This window comes from Sinohyriopsis cumingii, chromosome 2, assembly GCF_028554795.1.
Source record: "Sinohyriopsis cumingii isolate HCF-2022 chromosome 2, ASM2855479v2, whole genome shotgun sequence".
NCBI classification, from domain to species: domain Eukaryota; kingdom Metazoa; phylum Mollusca; class Bivalvia; order Unionida; family Unionidae; genus Sinohyriopsis; species Sinohyriopsis cumingii.
The window spans coordinates 2,229,364-2,253,799 of record NC_142962.1 but is presented as its reverse complement, the minus strand read 5'-3'; the positions used below and the strand labels follow the sequence as shown (position 1 = coordinate 2,253,799).

Genomic DNA, 24,436 nt, shown 5'->3' with positions numbered 1-24,436 from the left:
AAGTACATATATTTCTTTTTAAGGGGGCGGCCAATCCTTATTTTCAAGGGAGCGGCTGTTTTTTGTTTGAAGTTTATGGATTATGTCGAACAAATATTTTGTCGTTTGTTGAGTAAGTGTGTTTTATGTCTATTGGTCCTTTCTGATAAAATATTACCGTGGAGTTGGCAACCCCCTCAAAATTTCCTAGCCTGTTATATCAATAGTGTAGCAAGTAAATTATAGGCTTCAGTGTCAGCACTTCCTATTTTTATCAACGACTTCTCAAATGTCAGCACAATGTCTCACAGGGACTCAGCAATAGCTTAAGCTTAATTATCCCATTTATGTTACAGTTTTTTTTAATTGCAACTTAAACATTTATTGCAGCAAATTCATCTTCTATCAAGCACTGACCACTTTAATATTCGGAGTGAAAAGGTGCGATTGTCATTTGATTTGAGAAATTTTATTTTATTTTAAATCAAGATAATTTTTTTTGTCAAATAACATAATGGATATAATATGGTGTTGTTTTGCCATAAAACAAAGAAACATAGTTTTCCAACTATTGAAAGATGGAAATACGTTCTTAAAAATATCAGAGACTCCTCCCCAAGAACATTTAATGGTTGGTCCCCACTCCTCCCCAAGAACATTTAATGGTTGGTCCCTAATATAATTTCGGTATACCGTGGCACGTATCATGCTATATACAGAAATGCCACTGTATAACAAGGTACAAAATCCTTTGAGGCACCAAATTGTAATATGTAGGAAACAATGGGTGTGGTGACATTGTGTGTAAAGGTCTAAAGTAGAGCTTTATTACAAACAACAATTCAGTTTTTTTTTTTAAAAAGCTACCCTATCGTTTGATTCTTGTTAAATAAAATAGATGTAAGAAACAAAAACTGGTTGGTTTATACTTTATTTAGTTAGTCACCATCATTTTGTTTATATAGCATATCTATTAATCGATAAGGGACCCAGGGAGGTCAAATGGTCTAAGCCCATCACCTTATTGGATTATTTACATCTCGCGTCTGTCTGCTTGGGCTGGAGTCTCGGGCCCAGCCAACGCGGGTACGTGAGAAAACTTGACAGTAGCTGCCCGTGGGTCGATATCTCTTCCCAAGATATTCTCAGTTCTTCCTCTACTAGATACACCCACTCACCAACCCCACACGCCGATGACTAATTAAGTCTCAAGGACCCACCCAACATTACAATCGGCTTGTATCGACCATGACATTTTGCGTCTGTCCTGCGAAAATAAAGCATTTCCGTCCAAGACAAACGACAACAGACGTATATGGTATCGTCTGTTTCCGAAATTAGTTATAATAAATAAGCTGCATTGAGAATAACATCTTCATGCCGAGACAGACTATATCATATTTCCTCGCATTGTGATAAATATTGCCGTGTGAAGCAGAGAGTGTTTCCGTGTAATGCTACTTCAACAGCAATATCTAATAAGCACATATATAATTAATGCACTTATTATGTATCCTTCTTTACGTGTCATTTCTAGTAATCAGTCGAGGGTTTTTCATTTGTAGTAATCAGTCGAGGGTTTTATGAATCCTGCACAGTTTTAGACTCTTAGAAGTGTTCTAATTTGAACAGGTGTGTTCATGGCGTTTAAAGTTGTAAAAGTTAAATTCTGACTCAGGTGGGCAAAATCTACAAAGCTAATCCTTAATTGGAGCAGATTACGTATTACTCTCATCCGGCACCTCTATTGACACAGTGGAATGACGTGGCAGCGGACCTGCACATCTGCAACAGCTCTACAGTTAATATGACTGACTGCGAAAAGGACCTCTGTTACTGCACGCACCTGCTGGAAGTCAAGCTCGGACAGGTACACGACGCACATAAGCGAGTTAGATAGGACAACGCATGAACATAATGTAGACCCAACTGACGGCCTTCCATATACACTTACCTGGAGTGATATCGTTATTATCATTTTATTTTTTCTTACCATATATTTTCTCAACTTTTCCGAAACTTTTCATTTACTGTAGAAATGGTATAATATTTTATGTGGTGCGGATTTTAATTCCTGATAACCTAGTACTGCCAGCTGTAGAACAGGCATGGAAAAATTATATATATATATATATATATATATATATATATATATATATATATATATATATATATATATATATATATATATATATATAGTGAACATGGAAATGGTACATAATTTTTGAAATTATTCCAGAAATTTAAAACCTTTCTGAATTTGGCTAATTTACATAAAAAGATTTTCTGATAAGTTTGACTCAAAAATCCTGTTGTATGTATTATTAGAGAAATAAAAGGTCAGATGATGAATTCCTTAGACATTCCATGCCACTATTACCAGCAGCACGAGCCTTATCTTTAAATAAATAAGAGATAAATCGCTTTTATAACTTTACAGTATTTTTCTATTTTGCTATTGTTTTCATCAGTGATAGTAGTATAGTGGGGCTGTATACGGACAATGGAAAATCCATTCAAAAAGGTCGTGGGGCTGTATAAGGACAAGATTTTTACGGACAATAGGTTGGAATTGTATAGGGACAATAGGAATGGAACTGGTGAGGTGATGCATTGGTATTGGCCTCTGGCAACAATGTTGCAAGGGGCTGATCTCAATCGGACCAAACAGCAGGGGGAAAAAACCCCACCTTGAATGCTTAGCGGGCTTATAATTTGATCGTGGGGGAAGGAATCAGTGCCACAACCCCCACGCATTTCTGCACTAAAAGAACGCTGATGATTTAGCTGGTAGGTCTTGTGACTAATTGTCCCATACAACCTAGAATTTATGTTTTGATGAGTGGGAATAGACCCAAGACATATTCATGGTTAAGTCCGTATCAACTGCAGTGAGTACGTTAGTGGGAGTAGACACAAAACACACTCATGTATGAATCTGTAGTCAGTCTATTTAAGAATATATCAGACATTGATCATTTATGCATGCGCTGCGCACTGATAATCGTGGTGTCTTTCCGAGGCAAGGGCGGAAGGAGGTCAGGTGGGCGCAAGGTCACAAGATAGTGCCAAGAGATTCCAGGGTTCATGGTCTAAAGCTTATCGTCTTTGGCAGAATTGTGAAGAAAATAACCTCTTTGCTGTTTTTGAGAGGGTTAGAGAAGATAAAATGTTTTCCTAGATGACATCTCTGTTAATTTCTTTATCTACGTTTGTCACCCTGTATATCTGGCCCTGATGGTTCTGGGTTTAAAACCACCTTATACGAGACTAAATTTTGGATCTTATTCTATTTTTAGACCTTGAAGTTGAATGTTTTAGTTGCCGCATTGTGCTTCTGGGCCTGATGGTCTCTAGTGTTTAGACTACCTTTTATAAGTTAATTTTGGGGCCTATTTTTCTAAGAATGTTTCTTGTGCCACCTTGTGCAGCAGGGCCTAATGGTCCTGTGTGTTTGGACCATCTTTTCTGTTCTTATTTTGGGTCACTTTTATGCTGGAATTGTAACTCTTGCCTAATTTATAGATGTCATCTTGGGTTATAGATAGTGTTAGGATGGAGAACTGTATTAGGATAGATGATGTAGTGTGATGAAGCAGAAGAAAAGAAGAACCTTTTTGTTATTTTCGGTTGTTTTTTTTTATAAATATTTGTTTTAAAAATAAGTAATTTAAATTAACATGAGCCCTTCCCCTTTAAAGTGTATTTGGATGGATTTTGTATAGGACATGTATCTTTCCTGAGTGCTCAGGTGCCGTTAAGACATTTCAAAGACACCCATTCTGTATTGGTTCATATTTAGTTATTTGTTTTAGTATGGGATCTTTTAATTTAAGGTAATAAAGAAAGGTGAGGCTTGCGTTAAGTCAAATGCATTTAATTTTAATTGTAATAACAGTTATTAATTAACCAGGGGTGAGAGATGAAATTAATGCTCCAGCCCACGCACTGGCTGGTACAGATCCCTACATGGTTTGTAAACCGAATCCCTCCCCCATCTCCCTCTCCATTGGTATCTTGGAGGTGTAGTTGTTTTGATGTTTTTGTCATCCATCTAGAGGGTTGATCTTATAGTAAGCCTATTTATTTGTTTAAGAACTTATTAATTGGGAGAGTCTTAGATTTTCTTTATTAGTCCTGTTTCCCTAGTAAAATTTATTATATTCTGGTATGTACTATTAGGATTAGGGTTTATTTTTTCTAGAAATTCTGGATATGAGGTTGGGGATCCAATTTCGTTTGTGCAATCTGGAGTTTTTAACTTTCTGAAACACAATTTGGGGCGGACGTTAAATATGTTTTGCGGATCTTCCGGAATTTTGCATTGGAAGGAATTTATTGTGGTCAGTTTGGGTCCTAAGTGCTTTATGAAACTGCTGGCTAGTTTGGTTTTTCCGGTCATGATTCTTTTAATTATTTTTTACTCTGGGCTACTTACTTTGGGTGGTTTAATTGCTCTGTTTGTTTCATTTAGGACGGTAAAGAGTTTCTGACCTTTGGTGCTTTCATTCCATTTTTCCTACCATTTGGTATTGATGTATGTTCTGATAATGATGTGCATTTCAGTTACACTATATTTTATGGGTGCAGGATTAGGGTATTTTAATTTTTGTTCAGCTAATTCGTTTCCTAAAATTACTTTGTGGGATGTTGTACACATACATTTTACTTTTTGTTTGTTGTTGTTAAGTTCCTTTAGCAATAGGTATGTTTTTCTTAGGAAATTTTCTCTTGAGTCAGTGTTGTTTGATTTAATTGATAATATTGACACTGAGCGAGTACTTATGATTATAGATTTGTTTATGTTATTATTTATTATCCATTTAAGTGCTTCAAGGATTGCACAGAATACGTTTGTGAAGGTGCAGTAGTGGTCAGGAAGTCTGTTTCCGATTTGAGTGTTGAATTCTGGGATTGCTACAGCTGCTGCTGTCCTTTGTGATGTAATAATATTAGAGCCGTCAGTGTAGATTTTGACAAAGCTGGAGTAAGTGTTCAGTATTTCCATTGTAACAGCTTATTTCATCTTTAGTTCGTGATATACTTTGTTGCCAAATTCCATTGCTTTGGTGTTTATTATTAGTTTAGACGTTATCCAGGCGGCCTAGTCAGGGTATTCCAATAGCTCTGCCTGATAGTCATTGATTGGTAATTGTTTTACGAGGTCATGTATTTGTTTCCCTCCTGGGATATCTGGAAATAGTTTGCGGCTAAATGGTTTATCGCACTTTTGTATGGCTAGTCTGGTGGGGTGGGTATTTGGGTGGATTGATAATTATGCTGCATATCTTAAGATGAATTCATGACAGTTGCAGCAGTACTTCTACAGTGAGTATTTACATTTGGTAAAGGTAGCCGGTTCTTTTATTTGTATTGTGTCAAGATTTGTAAGGTATTTTTGTTTAGCTGAGTAATATACCTGGCATAGTTTTAATCTGATGAAAGCTCTGTTTATAGTTGATTGGATCCCCATGTGGTTCCTTTTAGGTCCTTAAGTAGGTTTAGGTCTTTATTGCAGCTATTTATCAGGTTTTGGAAATGGTGGCCCCAGTTTAGGTGTTCATCATAGTACATACCTAGGAATCTTAATACGTTTACATATCTGATAGGTCTTTATTACAGCTATTTATCAGGTTTTGGAAATGGTGGCCCCAGTTTAGGTGTTCATCATAGTACATACCTAGGAATCTTAATACGTTTACATATCTGATAGGTCTTTATTACAGCTATTTATCAGGTTTTGGAAATGGTGGCCCCAGTTTAGGTGTTCATCATAGTACATACCTAGGAATCTTAATACGTTTACATATCTGATAGGTCTTTATTACAGCTATTTATCAGGTTTTGGAAATGGTGGCCCCAGTTTAGGTGTTCATCATAGTACATACCTAGGAATCTTAATACGTTTACATATCTGATAGGTCTTTATTACAGCTATTTATCAGGTTTTGGAAATGGTGGCCCCAGTTTAGGTGTTCATCATAGTACATACCTAGGAATCTTACTACGTTTACATATCTGATAGGTCTTTATTACAGCTATTTATCAGGTTTTGGAAATGGTGGCCCCAGTTTAGGTGTTCATCATAATACATATCTAGGAATCTTAATACGTTTACACATTTGATAGGATGATTTTGAATAAATAGTTTTGTTGTTATATTTTGGGGAGGAGATAATCACTACTGTTTTTTCATGTGATATTTTGAATCCCCATATGTCTGCCCATCTCCCTATTGTATCAATGCTTTGCTGGATTTCACTAATTATTAGGTGGTTTTCCGGGTTGCCTGCTCGCCAGATACCACTATCATCTGCGAATTGTGAGATATCTATCTTATTTGTGGTTAGGTTTAGATTCAGGGTATTAATCATGATGTTGAAGAGTGTGGGCCTGGGTGCGCTCCCTTGTTGTGTTCCATTTTCTAGAGAGAATGACTCAGAGTAAGTTTCCCCCACTCTAGTAATAGTTATCCTGCCTGTTATGAAATTTTCTATCCAATTAAACATGCTTCCTGTTATTCCATAGTTGTTAAGTTTAGCTATTAAGCCTTTAGTCCAATCTTGGTCGAATGCCTTATCAAGGTCCAGTAAGACGGCAGTTAGGTTCCTGTCAGATTTTCTCTTATTGTTGAAGGCTATTTTAATGTCTGTTTCGAGTCGAATTAGTTGATCGCTGGTTGATCTTTTGTTTCTAAATCTGCATTGGTTATCAGAGAGTAGGTACCTATTTCCAAGGTTGTATTTGAGTCTATCTGCGATTATCGTTTCCACAATTTTACATATATTGTTTGTAAGGGAGACGGATCTGTATGACTGAATGTTATTTGGGTCGTTGCCAGGTTTGGGAATCGGGATTACAATAGCTAGTTTCCATTTGTCGGGTAGTTTTCTGACTGTCCAGATTAGATTTAATAGCTTAAGTATTGATATTGTGCTGTTTTCTGGGAGATTTTAGTAAATTACATAGCCAATTTGGTCTTCTCCAGGGGATGTTTCTCTTCTGACCCTAATGCTATTTTCCATTCATGCATAGTGATTTCGCTATTTAGGTTTGATGTTTTTGGTCCTAAATCTTTAAGCAAATGTTTGAAATTTGCTTCTACCATTTCCATATGTTGTTGGAATTTGATGGTGTGATTTTTATTGCTGCTAATGTCGGAGAAGTGACTGGCTAGCTTGTTTGCTATTTCTCGGTTAGTGATGGCCCTAGGGATATTTGAGATAGTAGTTACTGTTTTCCCCTTAATTGTTTTAATTTTATCCTATACTTGTTTTGAGTTGGATTTAATCTTATAGGTTGAACAAAAATTTTGGCCATGAGTTTTCTTTTTCCTGCTTAATTGTTTGTTTTAGGTTTTATTCCCTGTCTTTATATAGTTGGAAGTCAAGGGAGCTACCAGTGTGCTTGAATCTATTTAGTACTTATTTTTTGTTCCTCATGGGCTAGTTTACATTTTTCCTTCCATCATGGAACTGTTTGCTTAATTTGGGTCCCTCTTGATTTTGGTATATTACTAGTGGCTGCTGCCTGTATGGTGGTGATTATGTTATCATAGTACTTATTGAGCTCGCTACTTTGTAAGTTTGTTGTGTTAGTTTTTTTAATATGTGTCTGAAATTTTCCCAGTCAGCTTTCTCTTACTTCCATGTAGGGTGTTAAGTAATGGGGTTAAATTGGACTGCTACCTGTAGGGTGGTGACGATTGGGAAGTGATCACTGCCTAGCATATTGGTTTGATCTACTTTCCAATCAGTCGTCTGGGCTAGTTTTGGCGAGCTTATGGTGAGGTAAATGGCAGAGAGTGACCAATCCACTGGGTTCTCAGTCTTTTTTGAGACCCATCATTGAGGATGGTCGGGTTGGCTTCAGCAGTCCATGCTTCAATCAACCTGCCTCTTTTGTCTCTCCCACTATCCCCCTATCCCCCCCCCCCATATCTCATTTTGTGCATTAAAGTCACCACAGATCACGATATCTTCTGAATGATGACGTGATTTATTGGCAAGTGAGTAAATTTATGGGGTTTTCACTTCCACCTGGGTCATAAAGACTGATTATTGGAATATTTAGTGATCCTACGTCAATTATTATTGATTGGAGCTCAAAGGTCTCACTAATACCTTGTATGGTTGGTATTGTTGTCTCTGTGATGTTAGGTAGTAATTCTATTGCAAAGATTGCGAGCCCCCACCCCTGGCAACCTGGTAGCCTGGGTAGCTGTTTGGGATTTTCAGGGAGATGGGTTTCTTGGACACATATGATGTCTGGTTTAGGGTTTTGTTCATTGAGTTTGTGTTTTAGTTCAGGGAGTTTGGTTCCGATTCCCCTACAGTTCCATTGCCATATGATTAAATTACGTTTTATTGTGTTATTCATGTTGGTATGGGTTCATTTATAGTTTTTGGTTGTGCCATTCATGTTTGATGTGTTCGTTATAAGATAATGGAATTGATTGGTCTTTTTGATAAGCGCTAATTTATCGATGATGTTTTTTTAACAATCTCGTTTAATTTTTCTAATATGGTCCTAATGGTTGGAGGTGTCAAATTCATTTGAGGTTTTTCCTTATGGGGGTTGAAGTTTGTTTTATTTTGGATGATTGGAGTGGTTACGATTTTATCACTGGGGGTGGGGTCATTGTTTAGGTTTTTATTTCATTTTAGTGTGAGATTGCTTTTTTCGGGTGAGTTAACCGATTTTTTGGCTGCATAGTAGGGCAGCTGTTTGTGTTCATTGTTTCGATTCATTGGGTTTCATTAATCGTGTATGGTGCGAATTTGTTTTTCTTTATTTGGATTATAGTGACATGCGTACAAGTGTACATTTGCCACTGGTTTATGTCCACACAGCGGACTGATAATTGTTCCTGGGAGAACGAATTAGAGCCTCATCCCCCCGGTGTTAATGTGCTCAAAGAGCACTGTTAATTCAGCCATCAGGTCATGGGACTAAATATCCCTAACGACCTGAATGAAGGGCTTTCATGAGTGGGAACGGATCCAACATGCACTCATGTTAAAATTGATAATATTGAGTCTGCCATCACTGAGCTAGGTGTTGACCAAAGCATTATGTGACGCGAGTAGCGATTGGTCGCCCCTATGACGTCACATAGGGACACCCAGGTTTAGATGGGTGGTAATGGTGCCATATCTCCGTCGTGGTACAGAGGTCCAGGAGAGGCACCCGGAAAAAAGGCACCAACGACACAAAGCCCTCAAACACCAGCCCATGCGTAACCAAATCTAGTCCAGTTAATTTAGTGGACATAATAAATACCAATAACGTGTAAGCCACCTGTGCAATTAATCCAATAAACTGAGTCAAAAAAATTTGTACATTGATTCATAAATAAATAAAATTGGAATTTTGTGTACAAAGTGTACATTGTAATACTAAAAAGAAACCAATCGGTTAAGTAAAAATGACTACAAAATACATTGCATCACGCATAAGCAATAAAACAGTAATGAAATTTTGATGTCGGTTTCAAAATGATCACATTAGGTTCAAGATAAAGATTTTATCTAAAGCAGCTTTCAGCCTAATGGAAACTGCATAATTTTCTAACGCAATTCTGGTAGGATGCTCGACCTTTTCAATATCCAGTATGCCCGGGGTCTTCGGAAGTAAGGCAACACTTGGTTCACGGTGTGCTATCGTCCAGTCCCAATTTGTCGCTGGTCCCTCTCTTTAAAGGCATCTCATGAGGGTCTACACAGACGACCGGACCGCTAACTTCCCAGCTATGCACTTACTTGAATACTGCAGCGTAAGGTTCCTTTTACTACGGTAGAGACCCATTGTCATGTAGGTGTTGACGGACAACTCTCTTTGTTCTTCCAGAATTCTGCTGGACCCTTTGTCTCCTCGTGCAGCATGCTTTCCATGCCCCAGTCATGCAACTTCATCATAGTACCAGCTGGGGCTCTGAAATAACCCCTAAATGGCTCCTTAGAAAACCATGGTTCAGCAAATGCAGCCCTCCAGCGAAGAAATCTTGAACTACTCCTTTTAGTCCTGGGCAAACATATTAGTCCTTGTTTTGCTGATGGCTTATCATATCTTCAATTTTTGTGATGTAGTGCTCCACAATGTTAGCTGGTCGATGTCCTCTTGCTGAATGAGTGAATGAATGAATAAAGTTGGCGTGAATGACTTTAAACATGTTAAGCACGAACGTGAAGGAAAACATCCCTTACACTCAGTTCCCATATTATCTACTATCCACACAAACGTACGCGAACATGTACAAACACACACTCTACTATCCACACAGAAGCGAGATAAAACAAACACCAAATCTACTATCAAGACATGGGAAGAAGAAACACCAATCACAAATATACTATCCACAAACCCAAAATATACTATTCACACACGGGAAGGAGAAAAAACAAAACAAACCCTAATTATACTATCAACACAGATGGGAGGGAAAATAAACCCAAAATAAACTATCCACACAAGGAAGGAGAAACATAAAACAAACCCCAATTATAATATCAACACAAGAAGGGAGGAAAAACAAACCCCAATATCTACTATCCACTCAAACGTACTCGCACGCATACAAACACAATATCTACTATCCACACTACCCTACTTTGGAATGTTTCAGTTCTGTTGGGCTGATAAACTCGATCCAAACAGTAGACTGGAGACTTCAAACTGTCGTGCTGAATGGAAAGTCTCCAGCTATCATCTTCTTTGGCTTCACATTGCCATTTGAGCATGGTTAACAAAGAATCCCACACCTCAGTGATGAACCCCTCTGCTTTCTCTAATGGTACTAAGGACTTGAAATCTTTAAACTTCACCATGTACGTGTAAGCTGTAGTTCTGAATTTTCTAGAGGTGCGCTTTTACGTCTCTCGAATGTGTTAATACTTTTGAGGAGTTTATGGTGGTGAACTTTGGCTGGGTGTAAACTCTTTGGGTCTGTATTCTGGCTCACTCATGTCATCTTCGAAATCGCTGGCTGAATTTAAGCAAAGACTTCAGCTACTGTGCAAGGTAATAAATCACGTTTCTGCCTCTTACTTTCTTCTTCTTTCTCTATGAAATGATGCGATCGTTTCATCTTGGCTGGAAAAAAAATCAAAGGACTAGATTTTAAGGCCATGGGTACCTATATCCATGTCAGACTAATGTCTTTCCTATATTAAGGGTCAGTGGCTTCCCTCCCATTATTAATTTCACTCTCAAACCGACCAGAACGATGGAAGAGCCCGCACAGATCGAACTTCGGATCAGAACTTTGCGAGTTGTCATACGAAAGTTTTCTTCAGACAAGCCAACGGACTGCTCCCCCTCCTTTTGAGACAAATGTCAAGATACTTGCTATATCTGTAAGAATAATGGGCATTGGGCTACAGAGTGTCCAGACCATCAAAAAAGCAAGACAGGTGTCAGAAGAGACAAAAGTCAAGATACCTGTCAGCATTTTCAAGAGAAAGGACATTGGTCTTCAGAATGCTCTAAAAACAACAGGAGCTAGAGGAAGAGAGGGGATCAGAACAGGAAGAATAAGTACCCTTCCAAAAGGAATAACCCTGACACGCCCAGGAAGAGATAAAAGAGAAGAAAAGAAGAGCATATATATAGGGAATGTGACGTCACAGGCAGCTCTCTTCGGATCAGAAGACAGACTTCGCACTATGACTAAATTCTGTAATGAGTATTAGAATTGGTGAAAAACTCAATCCGTTTAGATCCGCTCCTCCACTATAAACAACTGTGGTTCACTACATTCCTTTCACCTGTTCTCGTTACAAGATGTGGACTAAAACTGAATCCTCTACTCTCGTATCGTCGATGCTGTTCCTTACGGACTTACCCATGTATGTCAGATCATCATGGACAATCATCCGGATCACCGATCCGAGCGTTTGGAAAAGAAGAATCTATGTGGAGAGACAAGGCTGTCTGAAGAGAGTCCTCATCTATGGTCCAGAAGTGAGAAGAAGTTTGAGGAAGTGAAGAAGACCTATGTGATGCCCTCTATGTTAACAAAATGATGTTAACATAAAAAACAAAGGCTCTTTTCAGGGCCACTCATATGCCTCGAAAATATATTTATTCTCTTTGCCATATATATGTTTGATGTTCATCAATCTATGTGTGTATGTTGTATTGTTATATATGTATATGTCCTGCCAGTCCTGCCCCATCAAGCGTTCTACGATTTTTTCTCTCTGTTTGGTCCGATTAAGGTCATCCAGTTGCAACATTGTTGGCAGTGGCCAGTACCATGACATCACCTCACCTGTTCCATTCTTATTGTCCCTATACAATTCCAACCTTTTGTCCGTATAAATCTTGTCCCTATACAGCCCCACGAACTTTTTGACTGGATTTTCCATTGTTCATATACAGCCCCACTATACTACTGGTGATGCTTGGGAAAATCCTACAGATGTGATGGCATCATTGCCGATGATTGACTAATATAATAATGCAGATGCAAATGGTGGATTCTTAAATTGGTGAATGTCTCTGAAATATTTGGTAATGAGATATCAAAGATTTACCATATTAAGTAATTGTGTTCTGTGATAAAGTTAATATTGTCATTATGACTATCAGCATCAACATGGCAATAGTCATCAATGTTGTTCTTGTTATTATTATTATTATTATTATTATTATTATTCATTTTATTATTTACAGGTTGTTGAATTGTTCATGATAAGTCTTAGTGATTCCATGCACCCTATGCATCTCCATGGTTACCAGTTTCGTGTGGTTGGCAACGGAATGGTAAGGGGTAAAATTAATGCCACTCTTGACTTTTCCTTGCCTTTTGAAATATAATTTTAAATATGTTGGAGTCAATATGTTTATCTATTTATTTGTATATCTACACATAGATACACACACACACACACACACACACACACACACAATTTAAAGGAAACAAGCGAATAATAGAGTAAATAGTAGTAAATAAGGATGCAAGCTGGAAAACCAAAACTTTCAGATCATTTTCCATTTATTTGCCCGTAGGATTTTAAGACAATCGATATTTGTCGAAATTATGTGAAATCAGTCATAAGGATTACCTGTCATACAGACCATAACAACTTTGCAATGGCTCCTGTTAAGCACAGTTTCCTTCACCCAACAATGTGTGTATTTGCTCTTATAAATATAACAAAATATCCTAGTAAAATGTTACAGACATAAATGTACAACACTTAAATCCAACTCGCGTATAAGTCAGTACACTAATATTTTCCCCTTGCCCCACCACAAACTTTCAAGTCATGTGATGATGTGCGAATGGCAAAGCAGAAGGTAAAGCAGCAGGTGTGGACACGGCGGGAATTGTAGCTGCAGACCTGCATATAGCGGCTCAGAGCGTTGGTTCACTTTTCGCTGGACCGAAGCATCAGTGGAACTCGTCTGCCCTCTATGTGACTGAACGGGATGCTTTTATAATCACAACACTCGCCTTTGTAGTACGATGAATGGTCTAGAAAAGGTGCCCTAACATATTTCTTCTTCACCTTAACACTGATCAGTACGCCACAGCTGGCGGGAATCCCACCTTAGGAATAAAAATCATAACACGAAGACAAAGGTGATGTAACTCACCTTCGGTGCCTGGAACGTACGCTCACTAATGCACAGTATATCAGCAGATTAACCAGAGAGAAGAACGGTATTTGTTGTTTGAACTGGTGAGATTCGACATCCAGATAGCAGTTCTGAGTGAAACACTCTTAGCTAAGTAAGGATAACTCACTGAAGCAGGAACCGACTTTATCTTCTTCTGGAGTGACCGAAGTAAAGAAGACCAACGTAAAGCTGGTGTTGGGTTTGTCATCAAATCACAGCTAGTTAGCGAGCTCATGAATGCAGAAAAGGGCGAGAATGACAGAGTAATGCAAATGAGACTCACACTGTCTGGAAAAAGAAAGCAATTATCATAAGCGCCTATGCACCCACCATAACCAACCCAGATGAGAACAAGGATACATTTTATGAAGACCCGGAGTCTGTTGTTTCAGAAGTACCAAAGGCAGATATATTATTAATCTTTGCTGCTGTAGGGGGCATCTATCGCCAGATCTGGCTAGGTTTCACAAACAAATTCAACAACAACGGACTCCTACCAATTAGAGAGTGTTCTGAATGTGACACCCTACTCATTAACATAGTATTCTGCCTGCCAAACCACAACAAGATGTTTTGGATGCACCTATGCTCCAGGCACTGGCAGCTTACTGATCATGACATTGCCAGAAGTAGAGACAGGTAGCATGTTCTAGCGATGAAGTGTATGAGAAGTGCAAAATGCTGGACTGACCACTGGCTCATTGTTTCCACGCTCAAAATCTGGATTCAGCCTAGCAGACGATCACAAGGTATAAAGATGCAGAGAAAGCTTTTTGTTGCCAAATTGAAATACACTGCTGATGAAATCGCAGTTTAGATGGGCAGGCGACGCCAGCGGGATGCCAGAAGAATGAATATCAAGGAAGTTCTGTGGAGAAGTGAAGGAGGGAAATTTATCTCAAGGTGTTCGGGAGGAATGTTTCATACGTTCCATTTGCACATTTACCCTGGGTCATAGGAATATCTCATAGGATTGCTTCACCTGGCGGAGTCTCATCAATACTGGAGCTGCAAATTTTGAACAGAGAACTTCACCTGCATAACAGTGTGCAGCATAAAGCTCAGAACTGCAGCACATCCTCTATTGATAAAACTAACCCAAGCAGCATCTCCCGTCAAGTGTGCCACTGACATCACAGAGCACAATTAGGCCTTATCAGCCCACTCACTCACAGAAACAAAACCAGTTAGTAATGTCATGGTCATATTCGAATTCGAGGATCGAATAACCAATACTTACACGCCCTTTGGTTGCAATGGACCGTATCACCTTTAGGAATGCAAAGAATTCAAATGATTCACGATGCTATATATCATGCTGTATAGATAATCATCACTGGTGTTATTTAAGATTATTTGCTGAGTATTGATTCTCTTTAATGTGTGTTAATTTTCTCTCTATATGCTTGATAATCTAAGTAGCCAGTATCCAAAGAAATAAAAATGTTATTTTCCAGTTTGACACGAAGAAGACAGTAAAGGAGGTAATTGATATGGACTCGGCAGGACAGATTTCACGCATCCTCCAGAACCCTATGCATAAAGACACCGTTATGGTACATGGAGGCAACACCTACACCATCATTAGATTCAAGGCCGATAACCCAGGTAAGGGTTGTTATTTGCTCGCCAAAGCAAAATGAGATAATTGCGCGAAATATGTTTGATGCAGTTCCAATGAATATCAGGGCAGTTACGGTGTCTCAGTACTAAGTATGTAGAACTCACAAGTGTATTTTATCGAATTCTACAGTCTATTCAGTCTTGTTTGTTTGGTCAATTTACTGCAATTACTTTGGCACTAAATAACCTACCTGAGTTGCTGTGCCGTAAACCACCAAATTAAACAAAGGAGAACTTAATTAAACAGACATGATGACAGTTGCACATCACCATTAAATATACACGTATCGTTGCAATGTCTTGAAGTACGTGTATTTTTGCATTTTACTGAAGTACATGTATTTTTGCATTTTACTGAAGTACATGTATTTTTGCATTTTCCTGAGGTACTTGTATTTTTGCATTTTACTGAGGTACATGTATCTTTGCACTTTAATGAAGAATAAAATGTGTTCTCAGTGACTTGAATTAAGTTAAAAATGAACGGGAGATACTGAAGTTTTTTTTTATGAGTATGAGTAACACTATGACACCCATTCTGACGAAAATACCTTGTAAATGGTAAAATAAAGTTGCTTCTATTACTACAGATGACAATGAATTATAAATGCTTAATACACTGAGGTATTCTGTGTCTTCCGTATCTTTTGATATGAAAAATGTAAAATGTCACACACAAATGCAAGGCAGGACTACCATTGATGCTAAACATGTCTCTTACGTTTTGTACTTTCATCCATCGTTAAAAATTGATGCGTGTTTGTTTGCTATCAGTAAGCCACGGTCGTTAAGTTCTTGGTGTGGCTAAAGCTAAAGCCAAAGGTCACAGGTTCGAATCTGGTCAATATCAGTGGGAAGATAGTGTCTTTCATGTGTTGAGATGGCGTTAAACATCAAATGAACAAACAAGCAATCATTTACTATAATATAAAATTAAGTTTTATAGCGTATGTAGCTTCTACCTACCCTTTCTTAAATTTTGGAGACATTTGTTGCTTGCTCATAACGAGAAGGTAAAATTAGATAAAGTATGACAAACAGATTAAAATGTATCAAGTTATTTTTTGTTTAACCCTTAACAGAAAACATGGCTAAATGTTTCAAAATAGCCGATTGCCATTTCTTGTTTCTTTTCTTATTTTATTTAATTTAGAGAAGCTTCGGAGAATAATCTTCATAAAATGAAACCAGATATGAACTTGACCTAACCCAAAGTAATTTTTTTAATTTATTTTCACTTGGTTTAAACCATGGAGAATGATATTCCTAAACATCACAAAATATTTCTTGATATTTTGATGCAGTACAATCTTGACCTTACTGAAAGAAACCGCTTTTTAAAACAAAAATGTCCTATTATACAAAAAGAAACAAACAACAGATTGCATCAAAATATGTGCTGTATATTACCAAGAAGATTTAGGTACATCTCAGACCAAGATCTGGTAGAGATTTGATGAAATCTGAATGCAACTGAACCAGTATTCATTAGAGAAACTGAGTTTAAACTTTAATCCGAAGAACATCAAATAATGGAGACATTATTATAAATGATTTTATTCTTTGGTGAACAGGAATATGGTTTTTCCACTGCCACACAGACGGACACATGCAACAGGGAATGGCTATGGTGATTAAGGTTGGAAACTTCACCCAATTCCCTACCCCTCCATCTTACTTTCCACGCTGTGGGGGTTACACCTACCGCAATACCCTCTATAAAGGCACTACATCGTCATCTTGGCGCCTTCAGAAGAATTTCTCTACCAACGTGCTCCTGGTGGTAGCTGCTGTCCTGCTAGTTCTGTATCATGATTAGCTCAAGTTATATAATTTTTTTACTGTCTTTGGAAAAATCGAAAATACTTCTCTTGATTTCATTGTCACATATCATGTGCACAAGTACCTTTAAAACTCCATTTCCGTTTAGAAAAAGAAAGAAAGAAAGAAAGAAAGAAAGAAAGAAAGAAAGAAAAGAGACAGTAACGTTTTCAGTTTTGTTCTATAATGATTGTGGAAATAATTTATGACAGGAAAGATGTCGAAACGTAAGTTAATATTTTGTAAGGAATTGCTTAAGGGATAGTTTTCCTCTTATTAACAATAATAAAGAACTTTGAAGTTGAAATACGTATTCCTATATTTATGTTAACAATACTAATTACATCTCGGTGCATCTAAAACTCACTCAGTGAAAAACACTAATTGTCAACTATACAAAAGGCGTGTAGTGAAATGAAATGAGAATATTAATGCAGCGATATTAAACATTTCTTTACCAACAACTGACGGACTAGTCTAAGCAGACATCAGGAAACATTTGGAAAACTTTCAAAGAAATATGAGCTGGCTAAGCTTTTTTGTCAAAAGTCATCTTTTAATAATTGTTCACCTTAGCAACTGACGGTGCATCAATAAAAATGAATATATTTTTGGAGTTAAATAACATTTCTGTTGCTGATACTATTAAAAACTAATATATCCTTGTAATAATTGTAAGATTTCAGACATTTTCCCTGAAAATGCTTGATATGAAATGCGTTCCATAACAAACTATAAAGCAATGCAGTATATACAAAACTGAGAAGTAAGAAAATGTACAGGTGCTGACTTCTTGGACTAAGACTATTAAGCTCGACAACAACACATTTCATTTCAAACAGAATAAGATGCAGATGTAGTCTAATATAAAAATAAACATTTTGGGCAAATGGAAGACGGTCAAGGTTAAACCTCTATAAATCTCAAGATGAAATTATAATTACCAACTTCAGGCCCTTCTAAATCCTTCTCATCTTACCAAAGGTTTGCTAAAGTATTCATACGATTCAATTAATAAGGTGTCTTGATGAACACAGCCTGTTGTATGTTATCAGACTTTCCCCCAAAATAATCTCTTTAAACTGTTCTTGTTAGTACAGTATAATTCAAACAGAGGCCCAAGTTAGCCTGATTTCTCTCTCATGTGGCTTACAGAAATTACCAGTTAACTGCAAACCCTCTCCCAAACTTTATGATGGGTTGATTAATGTAATTTACTAATGTCGAATAAAACTTTTTTCGAAGATAAAGGTGCAATTAATAGGCATTCTCTTGCTCAATATCAAGTCGTACAAGATGTTTAAGAGTAAAGTTTACTGATGGAGCTTCAATTTGTGGTTTACAGATTTACTCAGCTTGCCCAGGAATTGGAATTATAGTTTACAGGTTGTGCTTTTTATTTTAAGCCTCAGGTGTCTTTATTCCTTGTAATTACATTTGGAAGAATTTCATGGAAAAAATATATTGAGGTATTTCTTTTTGAAAACTGAAACCCCAAAATAAAAACAACGATGTATATTCAAATAATTTTGTGAGTAATAGCACAGAGTATATGAAATACCATACAATAATTTACAATACATGTGATAAAACATGAATGTCAAAAGTTACAGTACCAACAATTATTCAAACACTGTTTCAGCAAAGATATAAATTTGCTTCAAACTATTTATTTATCTCAAATGAGGTAAAGGTTTTAGAAATGAGTCTCAAGATTGAAGTTTTAAATATTGTTATTTCTATTTTTAACTATAAGTTGTTTTGTACAAGAAATATATTCTCAATGGAGAAAAAAATCAATATTGAAAACACAATTACTTACAAACAGTTATTTATAATTGTTTATAAAAATTCTGCCCCTGAATCTGTGAGCTGGTGTAGCTCAGTTGATAAGGAGTCTGGTGCAGGTTTGATAAAAGCCAAGGCCAGCCTGGCTCCATTGTCTGGGTACGTCTTTGGGAATAACTCTTACGGAATATCTCTTACGTCTTTGGGGAATAACTCTTATATCACACATCCTGGGCATGATATATCCAAAAGTCTGTTAAAAGGGCAATTGCCAACAATAAGGCCAAGCGGATCATGAATTTAAAACCATGCACAGAATTTGTGCTAGCCTTCAATTGTATTTGTTTCTACCAACAATGAATTAAAATAATTAAACATCTAAAATACAATATTCTGATAGTGTCGTAAGGTTGTAATGATTCTCTGTGGTTTTACAAGCTCATTTTATATCCACTTATTTTTTTATCTACTTTTACTGTTATCTGTTATATTTGCATTTTATTCTTTATCTAGCTAAAAATTTAATCCCTGGGATATTTTCTACTAATTATTATAAATTGTTGTTTTCAGGTATATGCATCTTTTTATGTAAAATTGCATTTAAGAATCTACTTTTAGTTTTTGAAAGGTAAGAGATGTGTGTAATGTTATATATATTTAATTTAATTGTTTGTTTGTTAGCTTCAAAGTTAGCTTTAACATTGTTTAATGGAATTGACATTGTCTAGAATTGAAGCATTGTATTTAGTTTCTGTCCTTGTTCCAAAATCAGTGACAGTTTTGGTAAACAACTTTTTAAAAAAATATCTTTCTCAGAGTAAGAATCATTAAGTTGAGTCAAGGCCATACCTGGACTGCATGATATAAAGCACATGTCAATTGGTAAACAAACTTCTATTTTTTTCAGAAGGATGAACTCTTGACGAACATCTGGGACTTTGTTTTGCATTTTAGGTAGTCTTATAACTGATGTTATGATAAAGGATAGTCGGTCGGTCTTAAAACCTTTGACACGTAAAGCTGTTTTATGTTGAGGCAAGTTTGGGCTGAATTTGTATTTTCTTCAAATTATTGAATTCAAGTGATTGTTTTCACAGGAAATACAAAAGTGCTCTGATAATTCTTAGACAAAGACATTTACTAGAATTAATACGGAATTCGAAAACTGGAATATTACTTTCTGTAATTCAAAAAGAGATTGTTGACACATCAGTATGACACTGGCTGTTACAGACGTCATCGCCTTCCATCTTGAATTTCATAGGGAATTAGACTTGAGATTCACTTAGAACTTTTCATTGATAGGACTTGTGTTTTTTTAATTCTTTGATTATTTTTGGTTTTTCAACCATAAATTCTTTTTTTTTATTTTTCACTTTGTATTCTAGGGAAATAAATTATTTGTTGAATTTTACAAAGTTTGTTGTCTTCACTCTTTTCTGTTACTTATTTTAAGAGCATAGATTCGTAACAAAAAATTGGAATGCTGTTCATTGGGATATGAGTTTTGGCTAAAATATTTCAGAAAACTTTGTTTTTGAAATTTAAATTTTCTTAGTTTCAGAATTTTTCAAGTCCCAAGTATTATTTCACATTTTAGAAATCTTTAGTGAAATCAACAGGCTTTGTTACAATTTCATCAAAAGTGGTTATCTTTCTTTCAAATCCTACACAGAAACAACAGTTAGTTTCCTTAAAAAACAGGAATTGATTCAGCTTGCAAGAAAATAAGATCTTTCTGCGAAAGACGCTTCTTTAATGAAGCAAGAAATAAAAAATATTTTGGTCCAGTATTTGGTGGAAAAGAATGTTTTGGAAAAATGAGCTTTGGTGTCGGTTAGTAAGTCTTTATCAGACTCTGACATAAAAGTACATGAATTAAAATTAAAATGCAAGATGAAATTAGAGTTAAGAAAGCTGAAACTTCAGAAAGATAATGAAGAAAAACAAATGTTGTTGTAATTGGAGAAACAGAAAGAGCAAATGCAGTTACAGAAAGAAGAAAAACAAACGTTATTGGAGAAAGAGGAGAGAGAGAAACAAATGCAGTTACAATCAGAGAAAGAGGATAGAGAGACAGATACAAAAGCAAATGCAAAGAGAGAAGGAAGAAAGAGAATTAGAGCTGGCAAGTGAAACAAGTTCCAACTTTACATACAAATTGAAGTTTTGATGTTACGAAGAATTTTAGGTTAGTGACCCCTTTCCTAGAAAAAGAAGCAGCCAAATATCTGCCTCATTTGGAAAAAAAATTGCTGAAAATTTTAGATGGCCGAGGGAGTATTGGACTCTATTATTACAGAGTGCACTTTTTGGCAAAGCCCGAGACATCTTTGCATCCCTGTCAGTGCAGAAGAGTGCTGACCATGATTTGGTTAAGGAATGCATTTTAATGGGTTATGAGTTAGTCCCTAAGGCTTATCAGCAAAAATTCAGGAATTATGAAAACAAGCTGGACAAACTCATGTCAGGTTTGAAAGAGAAAGAGAGCAGTTATTCGATAGGTGGTGCTTAGCCAAAAAAAGTTTATCAAGATTATGAAAATCTCAGACAACTCGCATTACCTGAAGAGTTCAAGAACCGTGTCCATAGTGAAATTAAAACATCTTGATGAGCATAAGGTCGAAACCTTGGAAAATGCTGCTTGTACTGCTGACGAGTATTTCTTAGCTCATAAAGTTTCTTTTGTAAGTAATTCTTACACTCAGCAGTCTTCTTTCAGAAAAGTATTTCAGCCTAATACAAACCCTTCCAAATTTCAATCTGACACAACTTCCAGAAATCAATGATTAGAAATCCTAATCTCTTCCTATGTGAACCTATTACTATAAGAAACGACCTACAAATTGAAAAATAAGCAACATAATGAAGACTGATCTATTCCAAATGCTCGTATTTCTAAGAGGTGAAGGTTACGGTCATGTATTGAAATCAATAAATTTGTTGGGTTCTTATAAACCACAATCTGAATTTATGTAGAATTATGAACCATTCATGTCGAGGGGTTCTATGTCACTTATGACTGAATCAGCCAATCACATCCTTATTAAAATTTTAAGGGACACAGGAACTTCTAAGAGTCTTTTGGTATCAGGTACATTGTCTTTTTCTGTGAAGTCTTCTTCTGAGAGTGTTCCTATTCAGGGAGTAGAGCGCAGCATTGAAATGTTCCTCTCCGTTGTGTAAATTTGTCCATCAGACTTAGTCTCAGGACCCGTGACAGAAGGAAGAGTGTGTTCTTTACCTGTTGAGGACATACATTTATTACTAGGCAATGACGTATTTTGAGATAAGGTTGTGATTAATCCACTTGTAACTGACAAAGCCTTGTTTGGATCAGAAAGTCGATTATTTTGAAAATGAATTCCCTGATTTATACCCAGCTTGTGCAGTTACTAGAGCTATGGCAAAGAAAGCTCTTCAGAATGATGTAGATAAGGAAAGTATTCCTTTAGCAGACACATGTATTGGTCAGGCTTTTGATGAGGTCACGTTCACTTCTTGTTTGGATCAATCAGGAGGTACTGATCACAGTGATCATCTTTTAACAGCTCATTCTCTTTATTTTCTTCTGTCACTTGCTTAGGTTCGAATAAACAGTAACACAAGAAAGAGTGAAAACAACAAGCTTTGAAAAATACAATAATTTATTTCCCTGGGAAAATTCTGTAAAATTGAAGAGAGAAAAAAAAATGAACTTACGGTTTTATAGAATCAAATCCTAAAATAATCCCAAAATAATCCAAGAATACAATTTTAGTAGTCCTAATAACAAAATGTTCTACTGATTTCACGTTTGAATCCCGACGAAGAATCCAAGATGGAAGACGATGACATATGCTGCAATCTGTAGTGCTGAACGCTACAGTTCCTTGTAGAAACAAGAATTATCACTCCGGTTTCTGATAGCTGAATAGATTAATATTTTTAAAAAACTGTCCTTGTTCCACATTATTACATGAGCACACATATTTTGCAGAAAAATAATGGAATTAATCATTTTGAATCCAAGTAATTTGAAATAACTCCAAACAGCAAAACATACAACAGCTTAACAGCCCAACTTTTACTGATTGATTCTCCAAAACATGGGTCATATGGCCCTTCTAAAACGTACAAAATGGTCACGTGATCATCTTCTGGAAGTTTTTAGACGCAAATACTTGTTACAGATGACGTTTACCCAGTGTGACCTGACGAAAACCAATCATTTCTACTCTAAAGAATAAAAAATAAAACAAATTGTTTGTATCTTAAAGACAGTCCCAGCATGACCTTGGAAACAACCAATCATTTTAAAATAAAATAGAACATGTTTACGAAATTTGCTACAAATTCTGAAACAAGGTCAGGATTTAGATCAATACCGGGTGTTTATAAACTAACGGTCAAGGTCAAACGATCTTCTAAAAAGAATTTGTGGCACGAAACATTTCACAAAATATTTGTTTTAGCTCTCCGTCAGGTCTTATGTCTAAATTGTCTAATTGATTATCGGATTGGTCGCCGTTGAGATGAACGACGGTGTATCTGATGGGGACAGCTCCACGATAAGCTTCAAACACAAAACGATGACGGTACATCTTGGCCCTGATCCCATTGACACACAAATGAACGATAGAGTTTCCGGTAATGCTGAATGTGAACCTCATTCGGTGGACTTTGTAATGGCTACACACCGGATAAGCTACCCAAGTTGTTTCTTCGCCAAAATCTTGTTGAACACAGCTGAATGCTTTTTTTGGAACATCAATGCTGCATGCAAAAATACCAACCCCAACAAGAGGAAAATACGGACCACAAGAAGAAAGGCAATTTCATCTTTTTTGATTTCGAATGCATGCAAGAGACTGGCATTCACATTCCTAATTTCTGCGTGGCTCATCGAGCCTGTGAAAAGCGCATCCAAGAACCTATCTTTAGTCATTGCCTTCACTGCAGTAGGATTCCTGGAGGACGTGAAAAAATCTTTCGAGGACCGAACACAATAGCTGAATTCGGCCGATGGGTCTTAGACCCCATCGACGAGACATGGAGCCAAGAGGATATTGAACGTTACGGAGATTGTCATCGCCATGCCACGGTGATGGCCCACAATTTCTCAGGATACGATGGACAGTTTCTTTTGAAGTACTATACGGAACAAGGCACCGAACGTCCTAAAGTCACTTTGAACGGAGCCAAAATTATTTCCATGCAAGTGGGACAAGTACAGTTTAAAGATTCAATGAGCTATTTGGCCATGCCTTTGAGTCGAATGCCTAAAACGTTTGGAATGACAGAAATAGCCAAAGGCTACTTTCCACACTTTTTCAATATCGAAGCCAATCAACATGACGTTCTACCCCATTTGCCTGAGGCTAAGGACCACAACCCCAACAACATGAGTACCGAACAACGAGAAGCTTTCTACGCTTGGTACCAGGCCCATGCCTTTGACCCTTTTGGCTTTCAGGAAGAAATGTTAAAGTATTGTCGTTCCGACATGGACAGTTTACGGCGTTGCTGTGGAAAATTTTGAGAACTGTTCATGGAACACGGAGGGGTCGATCCTTTGAAAGAAGCTTGCACCATTGCCAAAGCGTGTTCCTTAGTGTAT

At 36.8% G+C, this 24,436-nt stretch overlaps 1 protein-coding gene across 2 annotated transcripts in view; it reads left to right on the top strand.

Annotated features, from left to right (window-relative positions):
- The window catches only part of LOC149804205 (multicopper oxidase 3-like), a 100,319-nt gene extending 82,963 nt beyond the window's left edge, over window positions 1-17,356 (top strand). For both annotated transcript variants that reach the window (XM_089937914.1, XM_089937925.1), the window contains 4 exons: window positions 1,697-1,849; window positions 12,655-12,744; window positions 15,063-15,213; window positions 16,803-17,356. In XM_089937914.1, coding sequence (XP_089794040.1) covers window positions 1,697-1,849; window positions 12,655-12,744; window positions 15,063-15,213; window positions 16,803-17,047 — 639 coding nt within the window. In that variant the 3' untranslated portion in view covers window positions 17,048-17,356. The remainder of the gene's footprint in view (window positions 1-1,696; window positions 1,850-12,654; window positions 12,745-15,062; window positions 15,214-16,802) is intronic.
- The last annotated feature ends 7,080 nt before the right edge of the window (window positions 17,357-24,436 follow it).